Source organism: Trachurus japonicus, chromosome 24 (genome assembly GCF_045865225.1).
Source record: "Trachurus japonicus isolate A0001 chromosome 24, Traja_1.0".
In the NCBI taxonomy this organism is placed as follows: domain Eukaryota; kingdom Metazoa; phylum Chordata; class Actinopteri; order Carangiformes; family Carangidae; genus Trachurus; species Trachurus japonicus.
The window spans coordinates 20,802,957-20,817,676 of record NC_140930.1 but is presented as its reverse complement, the minus strand read 5'-3'; the positions used below and the strand labels follow the sequence as shown (position 1 = coordinate 20,817,676).

General features: G+C 46.2%; 1 protein-coding gene across 1 annotated transcript in view; it reads left to right on the top strand.

The window, feature by feature from the left end:
• The window catches only part of rev3l (REV3 like, DNA directed polymerase zeta catalytic subunit), a 92,987-nt gene that overhangs the window by 41,373 nt on the left and 36,894 nt on the right, over window positions 1-14,720 (top strand). Inside the window, exons 7-11 of the mRNA XM_085771748.1 lie at window positions 748-852; window positions 2,589-2,673; window positions 6,045-6,184; window positions 6,587-6,715; window positions 14,426-14,663. Of these exons, the coding sequence (XP_085627874.1) occupies window positions 748-852; window positions 2,589-2,673; window positions 6,045-6,184; window positions 6,587-6,715; window positions 14,426-14,663 (697 nt within the window). The remainder of the gene's footprint in view (window positions 1-747; window positions 853-2,588; window positions 2,674-6,044; window positions 6,185-6,586; window positions 6,716-14,425; window positions 14,664-14,720) is intronic.

Below are 14,720 nucleotides of genomic sequence, written 5' to 3'. Positions count from 1 at the left end.
GAGTGTGGAAAGTCACTTGTAGTTAAGTTTAACTTGGGGGTGAAGCGCTTTTAGACACAGCATGGGTGAGCATATGCCTGACAGAAACTGGCATCCAGCTAAGCTCAACACGCACCACCTCGCTGCCTATTTTTCAGTTTTATGGAGGTTCGGAGGAGTTAGGCACAGGCAAGATGACGAAGGTGGAGTAACTTGCTCTGAGCTTCAAAAGAGCGCTTTCAACTTAGATTCCAAAGATCTGCCCTTTCTTCTGACTGCATGTGAAAAACATCTTTGGACTACAGGAAGTGTCAAACTGAATAATGCTCTTAAACAAACGGAAAGTTTAAAAAACCCAGCAGGAGTCACCAGTGTTGGATCTTTCACTCTTTTTAATCCCTTGATTTTAAAGCAACTCGCTGGTAAACACATGACTTTGATCAGGCTGGACACAGAGTGGTAAACCGCACCAAGCATCTGTCTGAGAGTGAAGAAAGAGAAAGAGAGGCCAGTCCAGGCCAGTGCATGCGTTGTGTGACTCATACTTTTACAGTACATTAAAGCTGCACTGTTGAAAAAGCACAGTTACAGAATGTATGGGTTGGATTTTATGGTTTGAGCTCATGCATGTTGGGTCAGCAGAGCTCTTACACAAATACCAGAGGAGTTCAGTCGGGGGGTTAAACAGTTTAATAAAGAGACATTAATGAAATGTGATGGTATCGTTAGCTTGACACACTGTTTTGTGACTCGTCTCAACTTGTCCAGATCAGATTGGCAGAAACCCAGGCCTGCAGGCCATCTGGGAGGACGAGAAGCAGAGGAGGAGAGAGAAGAACCAGGCCACCCAGATAGAAACCCCAGAGTCACAAGGTGAGAAAACTCTGTTTCTCTGATCTCTTCACATGGCTGCCATAATACCTTAACAATGATGCTCCTTATTGATCCAGTGCTGCATCTGTTTTCTCTCAAGTTCTTTTTATTTTTTAGGGGAAAAGAACTAGAAAAACACCAGACAACACTCTTGAGTTAAAGTAACCGTTACTAATTACTTGTAGTTAACTAGGCTCCAGGTTGCTTGTGACGATGACAGATCACAAGAATCTCAAAAACTGCATATCTCCTCTATAATGTGGCAAACTTTCACCAGATGTTTAATAATAATAATAAGTTTATTTGAAAACAGGGACAGTGCACATTAATAACATTACTGTAAATGCGCCAGAATTAGCCAAGAGGCTATTTTTCATCTGTAGTCCCCTGTAGTTGTAGATGTTTGTGTAGTTGACAGATGTTTGTGTTTCTGCTTTTACAAGCAAAATACTTTTGGTTCAGAGAAGAACCAGACCATCCACCTATCACCCATAATCCATATTCTGTAGTACAAGAAGTCAGTATTATAAACTGCCACACCATGCTTCCATACAGAAAGATTAGATGTCTAAAGGTTTCCGCTACATGTAATTGATCGTGACGCATTGCCATGGCAAAATGAAAGCCACCACAACCTTTAGAATGCTGATTTTTAAAAAAATTTTTATTTAAAGATGTTAAAACAATGTAAAGCAGGGTTTCTGCTACCAGTTACCATTAGTTTGCACCCCGTTCCACTACACAGTTACAGCTCGACTCGACTCGGTTTAGGTCCTTTTCAATTACAGGCTACAGCTGACTTCTTCATATCACGGCGGCTACGGCTGCGTCATCTCGCTCTCTTTTTTCGATCCTCTCATCAGCTCCAAACACACATGAGCATTGAGGTCTCTCTGTCTTTTTAATTCAGTAAGTAACCACACTGAAAAACAGAGCATTATACTCACCCTCTCTCTCATGCAGCCCTCAGTTTAAAAGCAAGTCTGGGAGCTCCTGGTTTTAAAGATCTGACAACCGATCTGTTGTTATGTTCAACAGAGTAAATAGTCTGAAATTAGTACGATGAAGGTAATAGGAACAACTTGTATTCAAAGCTTTAACAGACCTGAAATGAGTTGTTTTCATTTCAGTGGCGCCACTCTCTCTGCTCCCTGTGATGTTTGTGACAGTGTCTCAGGCTATACAAACTCTTTTGTGGCCAACTGCATTGTTTCATCATGTCTAAGATCCTTATTATCCGGCTATCACATCTGTCTTAGTTTTGTTGTCGAGTCTTATTCCGGCAGGAGACAGCATTTTCCATTCCCTCCACGCACCGGAAAATGCATCCATCTTAAAGTTGTCTGTATGAGCGGCAAGAGAAGGACTTTAATCTCGCAAAACTCTGACTTATCGCCACACACAGGGAGCTCTCATGGAAACAGGGTGATAAATAATCACAGGCTTACTCGCTGTGTTGTGATCAAATGTGCAAGGCTACATCCAAGTACGCAGAGTTCCCAGGTCTGAGAGAAATGATCATGTCCAGGTTTTATACAGATTATACGTTGGAAGGTTTTTGCTGTATTATATACAGTCCCATTTTATGTCAAGTACTACAACCACCGCCAGTGCACTGACTAACCAGCATGTTTTAATTGTGTATTTTAAGCCTTGGGAGACTCTGAAATCTAAGAACAGGCAATTTCCAGGAATAATGAATGCAGTGTTGAAGTTGTTTGTCTGATATGTTCCAGATCGTGAGTCTGTCACAGCGACGGAGAGCGAGAAAATCTTCATGAAGAGATTCAAGGAGATTCTGAAAGAGAACGAGTTTGACGTGTAAGTTGCTCATCTCTTCTCTGATGTGTTGATGTGGTGACGGCCAGACATTGTCAGAACAAATCATATCTGACAGTTATTGTTGGACAATTGTCCCATTTCCCCGAGGACCAGTTGTGGCTGCAAAGAGCTGAAATTTCTGGAGAAGAAACAATGTGTGATAATTAGGACAAGATGCTCGAGACGTTTCAGAGCACATTGATCTCATGTTACTCTCTTTGTTCTGAACTACGATAAGGACACTGGAGCAGAGGCTGGCAGACCGGGGAAGGAGGGATGGGGTCAGAACAGATGTACTGAGGGGGTGGGTCCAGAGAGGGTGAGAAAGAAGGAAGGAGAGAGTGAAACGATGAGGTCATACACCCCTCCCTCCTTCCCTCTCTTCTACCACCACCACAGTGTTGAGGCAGAAACAATTTCCTGTCATAACTGAAAGTACAGTTGGCTCAGGAGCGCTGCGTACATCTGCATCAGATCCAGATGGCTTCTGCTCACCCTCTCAGATATCAGACAGGAGAAGGGGAGGGGGGGTGGGGAGGCAGCTCCCTGTGTGTACAGTGGAGCTGGTCCTGAGTGATGGAACACACACAGTTTTGCTGGACGCTCTCCCAGGACCTGGACGTCTCAGTCGGTCTCTCTGTTAATACTCACACACAGTCTGTCACTCCACCGCTAATGTTGGGCTTTTCCTTACTGCTGCTGTGTGTGTGTGTGTGTGTGTGTGTGTGTGTGTGTGTGTGTGTGTGTGTGTGTGTGTGTGTGTGTGTGTGTGTGTGTGTGTGTGTGTGTGTGTGTGTGTGTGTGTGTGTGTGTGTGTGTGTGTGTGTGTGTGTGTGTGTGTGTGTGTGTGTGTGTGAGTGAGAAATCAATTGAAAATCAATTGGCTTCCGCTCCTCACACAATTTATCATCTATGTCAAAATTCTACTATATATGGACAGTAGTGGTGTGCATCTTCACTGGCGACACGATTCAATTCGATTACGATTCACCAGTCTATGATTTGGTTCGATTATACGATGCATTTCAATGCATTGCAATACATTTCAATGCATTGCACTCATGGCTTTTTCATTAATTAACATAAATAGTCAGATAAATATGATAACTTTTTATTTATATAAAATTAAATGAAAAAATATAATTTAAATGCATTTCCACAGCAGCTTCTTTGGAGTCTGAACACACAAAGAAAAAGAAAAGGCCTAGCCCACTTAAAGGTGCACTTTAATTTCTCAAAAACAAAACGTAAATCTTGACATTGTGCTTAAAAATAAAATAAATCTCTGTATGTGAACAACATCGTCAAACTTGAATGACTTGTTTTAATTTAAAAATTGATTATGTGGCATGACTGCATCGATTCAGAATCGTCCCTGTAAGAATCTCGGTGCATCTTTGAAATGATTACTTTCGGCACCCCTAATGGACAGGCGGCGTTGGGGTTTAAAAGGCGTTGCGTTCCCCCACATCAGGACCAGCCTGTGCACTAGTGCCTCACTAGTGTGCTTCCTCTCCTCAGCTCCATCACTCAGATCCTCACAGTGAGGCAGAGCCAGCGGAGGCAGCGGAAAGGATGGGGGGGCGTGGCCCGGCAGAGAAATGTGTTAATCGCCGCTGTAATCTCCCGACGCCTGCCAGGCCCACTCCCTCGTTGCCTCCAAAGTCATTAACTAGCAGACTAATTAAGAGACAGCCAGGCAGTGGCATGTGCACACACACTGACACTCTCTGGAGCCCTTTCCTCACACACCCCCGGCAGAACAAAGTCTCTGAATGACAATGAGACCGCAAACCCAGTCCCAGCAGCCCAATGTCAGCCGAGGATTCGAACACTGGTTTCATATTCTCACCGTCTTGTGTTCATCATTCACCACCTTTGAAAAATCATTCATCATTTATCAGCCTTGCTACCAGGTTGGGATTTATCCATTGGAGTAAGCAGTCTTCAGCTCATTCATCATTTAAAGTGAGAGAGCGGAGGGGGGGCGGTCATGTGACTGGTTTCCTGCTAAATGCAGTTAAGTGTTAGTCTGAACTGTTGTCTGCTGTGTGTGTGTGTGTGTGTGTGTGTGTGTGTGTGTGTGTGTGTGTGTGTGTGTGTGTGTGTGTGTGTGTGTGTGTGTGTGTGTGTGTGTGTGTGTGTGTGTGTGTGTGTGTGTGGACTGCTTCCACAGGAGTGTTTACCTTATTCCTCTGGGCTTCTGCGGAGCTCAGACATCATGTTACACAGCTTCACCTTTCTGTCCACGCAACCGCCCTCTGTGTTTACAGCGTGCTGCATCTGACTGTGTATCCTGCAAGAGCTGACGATGCACACCTACAGTCAGGAGAACAGCGAGTTGAATCAGTGGCTTTTCATATTCGCCTCATGCTCTGTTGTCGGGGCATGATGCAGGGGCAGATACGAGAACCCCTCCACACAGGATCAGTTCAGAATTCACCTTTAGAATAAAACACGCTTTTCTTTTCATATTTCTTTTTTTTTTTTTTCAAAATTTGTCCCACTTGAAAGGGGTGGCCGCCTCTGCTTTAGTCTTCATTTCATAATTTCACAGTCACTAAGTGGAGAGTTGCTAGGTGATGCAGCAGGGCAGTATGGGTAAAGGAGCATTAGGCAGCTTGTTGCTGAGAGCACTGGCTGGCTGCCTGTTTTCCATTCATATTCCCTCTCCAACACACACACACACACACACACACACAAACAAGCACAGCACAGCACCTCAGTGTACACATACACAGAGTAAACAGATGACTTCCCTGATTAAGACCCACAGTAAAGAGATGCAAATAAAACCTGACGGCATGAGGCAGACGCCGGAGCTCCTCTGCTCTGAGACACAAGTCGACAGTCGAGCTCCCAAAGCTGCTCATTTATAGTCGGGTGATCATTTTCAGTTCAAATGCAACAATCAGACCATTATTCAAGTTCAAGTATCACATGAATTTGATTAATATTCTCCTTTTAAAGCTACAATAAGGCTAGCCTAATAATGGATTATAAAATAATTAGTCAATTTAATGAGTAGGGAGCATTAACTTAATCTTGCCAATTTTTTGTCTATGAATTATGTGTTAATGTGTTAATAAGTGTTAATAACCGTATTATAAACAATTTATTAGTCCTTTTTAAAATGATAGTTTATTGTAAAATGATACCTCTCTTATCTGAGTAATCAAATTAGTGTTGCACTAACTAGTAGTCGTTTGTTCTCACAATTGGAGGCTTTGACTTCCTTAAATAACCAATAATGAACAATAACGTGTTTATAACAATGACAGTTCAAATCTGTCTGTCTATCTATCTACCTATCTATCTATCTATCTATGTTTCATTGTGTTAAAATTAATTTCTGTTGTGTCTTTTCTCAGAACACAAGCTTCGTCTGTGGGTGAGGGGGATGACGACCAAGAAGATATTGTCTTCACTCTCCACTCTGACGGCCCGACCCCAGAGGGAGCGCTGTGCACTCCTGCTAATGCCGTGGAGGTGCACAGGGACTCACAGCCAGGTGAGGGAGAAGGAAAGAGCTGCTATCCCATGGGCCAACCCATCTTATGTCTGTCCTCTGCCTTCTCTTCTCCTTCGCCTTCTTGCTCTCCTCTCACCGTGTGTTTGGCACAAGTAGTTGGTGAGACCTACATACAGTATGCCCCCCCCCCCCTCACTCCCACTGTGTCAGGGCTTGAGAGTGTGACACTGGGTGATTAGCACCGGCCTAATCTGCAGGCACTCTCTCTGCCAAGTCTCTTGCAGGAGCGCAGAAACAGACAGCTGACCCTCATGCTGAAGCACAGGGCTGCCGCTGCCCTGGTGGGCAGTGATGGACCTAATCTTTTATGCTGTTTCAATCAAGGTTTGCCTGATGCACAGTTAAGTGTTCAGATATGCTAACAGTGCTTTTCTTCTCCAGACTCTGTAGGGACCAGTGGCAAAATCCCACAGGAGGCGGTGGTCAACGAGGAAGCCATCTTGAGTCTCTTGGAGAGCAGTCAGACCTTCCTCCCACTCTCCCAAACATCCAACCACTCTTCTCTGTTAGGTACAGTACAGTAACCATGCAGTTCTCCTCAGATCCACACACAGCTTTCATCTGGTAATATATGCATTTAAAGGGATAGTTCAACATTTTGGCAAATTGGCCCATTGCCATAATCCCTATAGTCATAGTCATAGCAGTAGGTTTGTTACCTTTAATTGTCGGTGCAAGCTATTTTTAGAACGGCGGAGCAGAGCCGTGAGCTGCTCAGAGCTACGCTACAGATGCTAATAGGATTTCTTGGTTTCCCTCATCAAAGTCATCAAATACACAATCCAACAACTCCACAACGCTCTGGTGGACAAGTTGTGACCTGCACATTCACCACGCTATGAGATAATAACAGAACGTTACTAGACAGAGTTGTTTTAGAGATACATTCATGCAAAGACTGCTTGCCGAAAAACTGCCACCAATGGGAACGCGCATCAGCGGTTTTGCATGAATTTACCTCAAAAATCGAATCAAAATCAAATCAAATAAACTTTATTTGTCCCGGAAGGGAAATTTGTCTTGGGCAAGTGGTGTCGAAACAGCTGCTTTGTACTTGCAATACATACATACACAATACATACACTACAGTAGTAACAATGGCACACATATCCAAGAAAGAAAAGAGAAAAAAAGAAAGTGCGGAGATAAATAGTTTTGCAATAAATAGTTTAAAATACTTGTAATACAAGTTCAAATAAAATTAAAGCCGCAAGCGGCGATGATCGGCCCTCGCTCGACCCATGCGACCGCGGGGGCCTGAGGCGTGCGGGGGTCGTGGCGCGAAGGTGAAAGGGAGAAAAAACCTGGAAGGAGGCCAAAAATGCAATGTTTCGTTCATCCACCAGGGGGCAGTCACCGCATGTGGTGTGGTGCGTTCAGGGGCGGCCCCTCATCACTCATGTGAAGTTTGGAGTGAATCGGACAAAGCATGAAGGAATTATGAGCAGTTAAAGGTTCGTCCACCAGGGGGCAGTAATGGGATGCGTGCAGGTGTGTTCAGGGTCAGCCCCTCATCACACATGTGAAGTTTCGTGGAAATCGGACAATGTTGATGTAAAATATGGCACTTCCTGTTTCCACTAGGGGGCGAATGAGTGAGATTGTCTACCAGCATATGGAAACGTTGAGGTCGTGACCCTGGACCTGTGTACCAATTTTCATGTTAATACGAGTTCAATAAAGCCATCCAAAGGGCAAACGTATTATCATAGCGAGGAATGTTAGCCACGCCCCCACAGGGACGCCATTACTCGTAGCTTCACAGTCTTCATAATGTAACTTCACCAACTGGTTCTGCATGTTTTAGAAGTGGAATGAAGTTGATGGGGCAAAGTATGTACATTTTCCAAATTTTAGTTCACTTCCTGTTCCCACCGGGGGGCGCTATGAGTTACGTGGGAAGTTAATATATTGGGACGTTCAGGGCGGAGCCAACATCATGTCCAGCAAGTTTGAAGTTGATTGGATGAAGTATGTGGGCGTGAGAGCCACTCGTATGGACATGGCGAGAACGTCAAAGTCTGTTGAGCGCTGGCAGCCACGCCCTTTGACCTACGGACTCACGGAGCACAAGATAACCTCAGCTAGGTCTGGAGATGTGGTGTACCTAATTTCAACTTGATCGGGCGAATGCTGTGGGAGGAGTTAAGTTTAGGCGGGAAAAATCAAAACCAAAATGGCCGACTTCCTGTTCGGTTGAGGTCATGAGGTCAAGAGGATTTTTTGTATATCTGGGTATAATACATATGTGTACCGAATTTTGTGTGTGTACGACAAAGTAAGACGATGGCGATGCCATTGACACGTGTTTGTAGGGGGCGCTATTCGGTCATTTTGCGCCGCCCATGTGCGGCACCACCAAAATATCGAATTTCGGATCAGGCCGGACGTCCGGGCAAAAGTTCACGCATTTTCGAAGTCGGGAAAGGGGCCAAATTGGGGCATGAAGGCGACGGAATAATAATAAGAATTAAAGCCGCAAGCGGCGATGACGGGCCCTCGCTCACCCATGCCACCGCGGGGCCTGAGGCACGCCGGGGCTGTGGCGTGAAGGTGAAAGGGTGAAAAAACCTGAGAGGAGGCAAAAAAAGCAATTTTTCGTTCATCCACCAGGGGGCAATCACCGCATGTGGTCTGGTGCGTTCAGGGGCGGCCCCTCATCACTCATGTGAAGTTTGGAGTGAATCGGACAAAGCATGAGGGAGTTATGAGCAGTTAATGGTTCGTCCACCAGGGGGCAGTAATGGGATGCGTGCAGGTGCGTTCAGGGTCAGTCCCTCATCACACATGTGAAGTTTCGTGTAAATCGGACAAAGCATGAAGGAGTTATGAGCAGTTAATGGTTCATCCACTAGGGGGCAGTAATGGGATGCGTGCAGGTGCGTTCAGGGTCAGTCCCTCATCACACATGTGAAGTTTCGTGTAAATCGGACAAAGCATGAAGGAGTTATGAGCAGTTAATGGTTCATCCACTAGGGGGCAGTAATGGGATGCGTGCAGGTGCGTTCAGGGTCAGTCCCTCATCACTCATGTGAAGTTTGGAGTGAATCGGACAAAGCATGAGGGAGTTATGAGCAGTTAATGGTTCATCCACTAGGGGGCAGTAATGGGATGCGTGCAGGTGCGTTCAGGGTCAGTCCCTCATCACACATGTGAAGTTTCGTGTAAATCGGACAAAGCATGAAGGAGTTATGAGCAGTTAATGGTTCATCCACTAGGGGGCAGTAATGGGATGCGTGCAGGTGTGTTCAGGGTCAGTCCCTCATCACACATGTGAAGTTTCGTGGAAATCGGACAATGTTGATGTAAAATATGCCACTTCCTGTTTCCACTAGGGGGCTACATGAGTGAGATCGCCTATGAGCATATGTAGACGTTGAGGTCGTGACCCTGGACCTGTGTACCAATTTTCATGTTGATACGAGTTCAATAAAGCCATCCAAAGGGCAAACGTATTGTCATGGCGAGGAATGGTCGCCGCGTCGCCACACGGACGCCATTACTCGTAGCTTCACAGCGTTCATGATGGAGCTTCACCAACTGGTTCTGCATGTATTAGAAGTGGAATGAAGTTGATGGGGCAAAGTATGTACATTTTCCAAATTTTAGTCCACTTCCTGTTACCACCGGGGGGCGCTATGAGTTACGTGGGAAGTTAATATATCGGGACGTTCAGGGCGGAGCCATCATCATGTCCAGCAAGTTTGAAGTTGATTGGATGAAGTATGTGGGCGTGAGAGCCACTCGTATGGACATGGCGAGCACGCCAAAGTGAATTGAGCGCTGGCAGCCACGCCCTTTGACCTACGGACTCACGGAGCACAAGATAAGCTCAGCTAGGTCTGGAGATGTGGTGTACCTAATTTGAACTTGATCGGGCGAACGCTCTGGGAGGAGTTAATTTTAGGCGGGAAAAATCAAAACCAAAATGGCCGACTTCCTGTTGTGTTGAGGTCATGAGGTCAAGAGGCTTTTTTGCATATCTGGGTATAATACATATGTCTACCGAATTTTGTGTGTGTATGACAAAGTAAGACGATGGCGATGCCATTGACACGTGTTTGTAGGGGGCGCTATTCAGCCATTTGGCCACGCCCATTTCCAACGACTTTAAAATATCAAATTTTTCGCGAGGCCTGATGTGCATGCCAAAATTCACGCGTTTTGGGGCATGTTGAGGCCCCCAAAAATGCGATTTTAGGGAGAATATAATAATAATTAAAGCCGCAAGCGGCGATGATCGGCCCTCGCTCGACCCATGCGACCGCGGGGGCCTGAGGCGTGCGGGGGCCGTGGCGCGAAGCGAGAATGGCGAAAAAGCGCTGCGGGAGCGGAAAAACGCAACGTGCGGTTCGTCCACTAGGTGGCGCTACGAAGCCAGAAGCGGGTAGCGGCGTTCAGGAGCTGACCGGGATCAAGCACCTGAAGTTTGATGTGAATCGGACAATGTAAATGTAAAACAGGTCACTTCCTGTTACCACCAGGGGGCGCATTTGTATGAATCCAGATGTGGGTGGGTGTGTTCAGGGGCGGAGTGTCATCACACGTGTAACATTTGAAGTCGATTTGACAATGTAAGTGTAAAGGAGGTCACTTCCTGTTACCACCGGGGGGCGCATTTGTATGAAGCCAGATGTGGGTAGGTGTGATCAGGGGCTGACCGGGATGAAATCTGTAAAATTGGAGGTCGATTGGACATTGTAAGTGTAAAGCAGGTCACTTCCTGTTACCACCGGGGGGCGCATTTGTATCAATCCAGATGCGGGTAGGTGTGATCAGGGGCTGACCAGGATCACATGTGTTAAATTTGAAGAAAATCGGACAATGTAAGTGTAAACCAGGTCACTCTGACCACCGGGGGCGTATTTGTATTAGGTTTGTTCAGTGGCTGACTGGCATCACCCATGGTAAATTAGAATTGAATCTGCTCATGTAAGTGAATGCAACAATAAAGCAGGTCACTTTCTGTTACCACCGGGGGGTGTACATGGGAAGTTTATACATCAAAACGTTCAGGGCGGAGCCATCGTCATTCACAGCAACATTGAAGTTGATAGGATTAAGTATGTGGGCGGAGCATCCGCTCGAAGGTGAAATGGCGAGCAAACAAAAAGGCGCCAAACTTGACAAGGCCGCAGAATCCACGCCCTTTGACCTAGAGACTTGCGGAGCACAACTTTTAATCAGCATGGTATCTCGCTGGTCTGTAGCCAATTTGAAGTTGATCGGACAAAATCTGTGGGCGGAGTTAACTTGTTTATGTAAAAAAAGTCACTTCCTGTTACCACCGGGGGGCGCATTGAGCAAAGTGGGATATTGATATATCGGGCGAATCAGGGACTCACTGCCGTAATTGCAATTCAAGTTTGAAGTTGATAGGATAAAGTATGTGGGCGTGACAGCCAACCGAATTTGGATGGCGTTCGAGCCCAACTTTGGCGCCCACCAGAAGCCACGCCCTTTGACGAATCGAGCTACGGAGCACAATCTTTACTCAGCTAGGTCAGAAGATGTTGTCTATCAAATTTGGAGCGTGTCGGGCGAATCGTTTTGGACGAGTTAATTTGGCGCCAAAAACGACCAATTCAAAATGGCCGACTTCCTGTTGACATTTCACCATGACATTAAGAGGCTTTTTTGTATATCTGGGTATGGTACATATGTGTACCGAATTTCGTCCGTCTAGGCCAAAGTGACCCAATTTCCCTATGGGCTTTTTTGAACTTTGTAGGGGGCGCTATTTCGCCATTTCGCGTCGGACATGCGCGAGCAGCACAAAATATCGAATTTCGGAAGAAGCCGGACGTCCGGCAAAAAGTTCACGCATTTTCGAGTTGGGGAAAGGGGCGAAATTGGGGTTTGAAGGCGGAGAAGAATAATAATAATAATAATTAAAGCCGCAAGCGGCGATGACGGGCCCTCGCTCACCCATGCGACCGCGGGGCCTGAGGCATGTCGGGGCTGCAATGTTTTGTTCATCCACCAGGTGGCGTTAAGCAGTTGTGGGTGGGTGCGTTCAGGGGCGGCCCCTCATCACTCATGTGAAGTTTGGAGTGAATCGGACAAAGCATGAGGGAGTTATGAGCAGTTGATGGTTCATCCACTAGGGGGCAGTAATGGGATGCATGCAGGTGTGTTCAGGGTCAGTCCCTCATCACACATGTGAAGTTTCGTGGAAATCGGACAATGCTGATGTAAAATATGCCACTTCCTGTTTCCACTAGGGGGCAACATGAGTGAGATCGCCTATGAGCATATGTAGACGTTGAGGTCGTGACCCTGGACCTGTGTACCAATTTTCATGTTGATACGAGTTCATTAAAGCCATCATAAAGCCAAACGTATTTTCATGGCGAGGAATGGTCGCCGCGTCGCCACACGGTCGCCATTACTCGTAGCTTCACAACGTTCATGATGGAGCTTCACCACCTTAGTCTGCATGTTTTAGAAGTGGAATGAAGTTGATGGGGTCAACTATGTGGCATCAGTACACGTTAAGGTAAAACCTGGCCACTTCCTGTTACCACCGGGGGGCGCTATGAGTGACGTAGGAAATTAATATATCGGGGCGTTCAGGGCAGAGCCAACATTATGTCCAGCAAGTTTGAAGTTGATCGGATAAAGTATGTGGGCGTTAGAGCTGTTCGAAGGTGAAATGGCGAGCAAACGAAAAGTCGCCAAAATCCTCAAGGCCCCAGAAGCCACGCCCTTTGACCTAGAGACCTGCGGAGCACAACTTTTGATCAGAGTGGCATCTCGGTGGTCTCCAGCCAATTTGAAGTCAATCGGACAAAATCCCTAGGAGAAGATAGATCAAACAGGTCAAAAATTCAAATCAAAATGGCCGACTTCCTGTTGTGATTTCACGATGACATTAAGAGGCTTTTTTGTGTGTCTTGCCATGTTCTATAAACCCATTAAATTTCATTCGTCTAGGTGACACACAAAGGCGGGGCTGATGTTTTGAAATTTTCTAGGGGGCGCTATTTAGCCATTTGGCCACGCCCATTTCCAACGACTTTAAAATATCAAATTTTTCGCCAGTCCTGATGTGCATGCCAAAATTTACGCGTTTTGGGGCATGTTGAAGCCTCCAAAAATGCGATCCTTTTGAGAGAAAAAGAATGAAAGAAAGAAAGAAAGAATAATAATAAACAGAGCAATTACAATAGGGCTTTCGCTGGGCGACTTGCAGTCGCCGCTCGGGCCCTAATAATAAACAGCGCGATTTCAATAGCCCCTCGGGCGAGTGCTACTCGCCGCTCGGGCCTAATAAACATAGCAATTACAATAGGGCTTTCGCTGGGCGACTTGCAGTCGCCGCTCGGGCCCTAATAATAAACAGCACAATTTCAATAGGCCTTCGCCGGGCGAGTGCTACTCGCCGCTCGGGCCTAAATATACTAAAAACTAAAAAAAAGAACAAGGGATGTTGATTAAAGCCCGCAGGTGAACAGGCAAACTGGATGTAATAGATATGATTGACTGATTGATGGGTTGATGTCACATTCTCTGTCTGGTAACGTTCTGTTATTATCTCATAGCGTAGTGAATGTGCAGCTCACAACTTGTCCACCAGAGCGGTTTGGAGTTGTTGGATTGTGTATTTGATGACTTTGATGAGGGAAACCAAGAAATCCCATCAGCCTCCGTAGCGTAGCTCTGAGCAGCTCACGGCTCTGCTCCGCCGTTCTAAAAATAGCTTGCACCGACAATTAAAGGTAATGAACCTACTGCTATGACTATAGGGATTATGGCAATGGGCCAATTTGCCAAAATGTTGAACTATCCCTTTCACCTGCTGATATATGCAGATTGACCCTTTTTCTACAGCTATTTGAGTAAAGACTGAAGACATACACAGCAGCAAGGAGGGATGTCATCACATGCACTCACAGAGCACACACACTACTGACACTGACCAGAGAAAGAGAACGAGCTGTGCCGCCGTGCAGACCAGTAAAAAACAATCTGGCAGGTCTCACCCTCAGGTCAGGCTCCTCTAAAGGTGTCGGAGCCTCTGTGTTACACACTGTGATTGGTGACTGTGTTTTCAAAGCTTTTCTGAGTTTTTTTTTCATCTTCTAGCAGTGAAGTGGACACATTTCTGGTAACAGATCCATCCACACTGTTTATGTCCTGGATGACATGATCGCTTTTTAACCAGTGGAAAAGTGGCTTTATTTCCTGTTTAACATTCTCGTCGTGATGTCTTCGCAGACAGCAGCCAAGACCACGCCATCATCGATTTGCTGGCAGGCCTGGAGGACGACGGTTTCTGCAGGTCCCCTGTTAGGCAGTGTTCCCAGTCACAGTCTCTCCCCGGTGCCAGGAGCTGCCACTACAACAGCGACGAGGAGGAGGCCGAGCTGGAGCTGGAGAGAGCAGAGGCAGAGCTCAGTGTGATAATGTCACAGCGGTGGGACAACGAGGCTCCTGACAGTTCATCCTCACTAAGGCACGTTTGTTTCTGTTGTGTCAGAGTTAAGAAAACCTTGTTCTGACCCCTATTGTG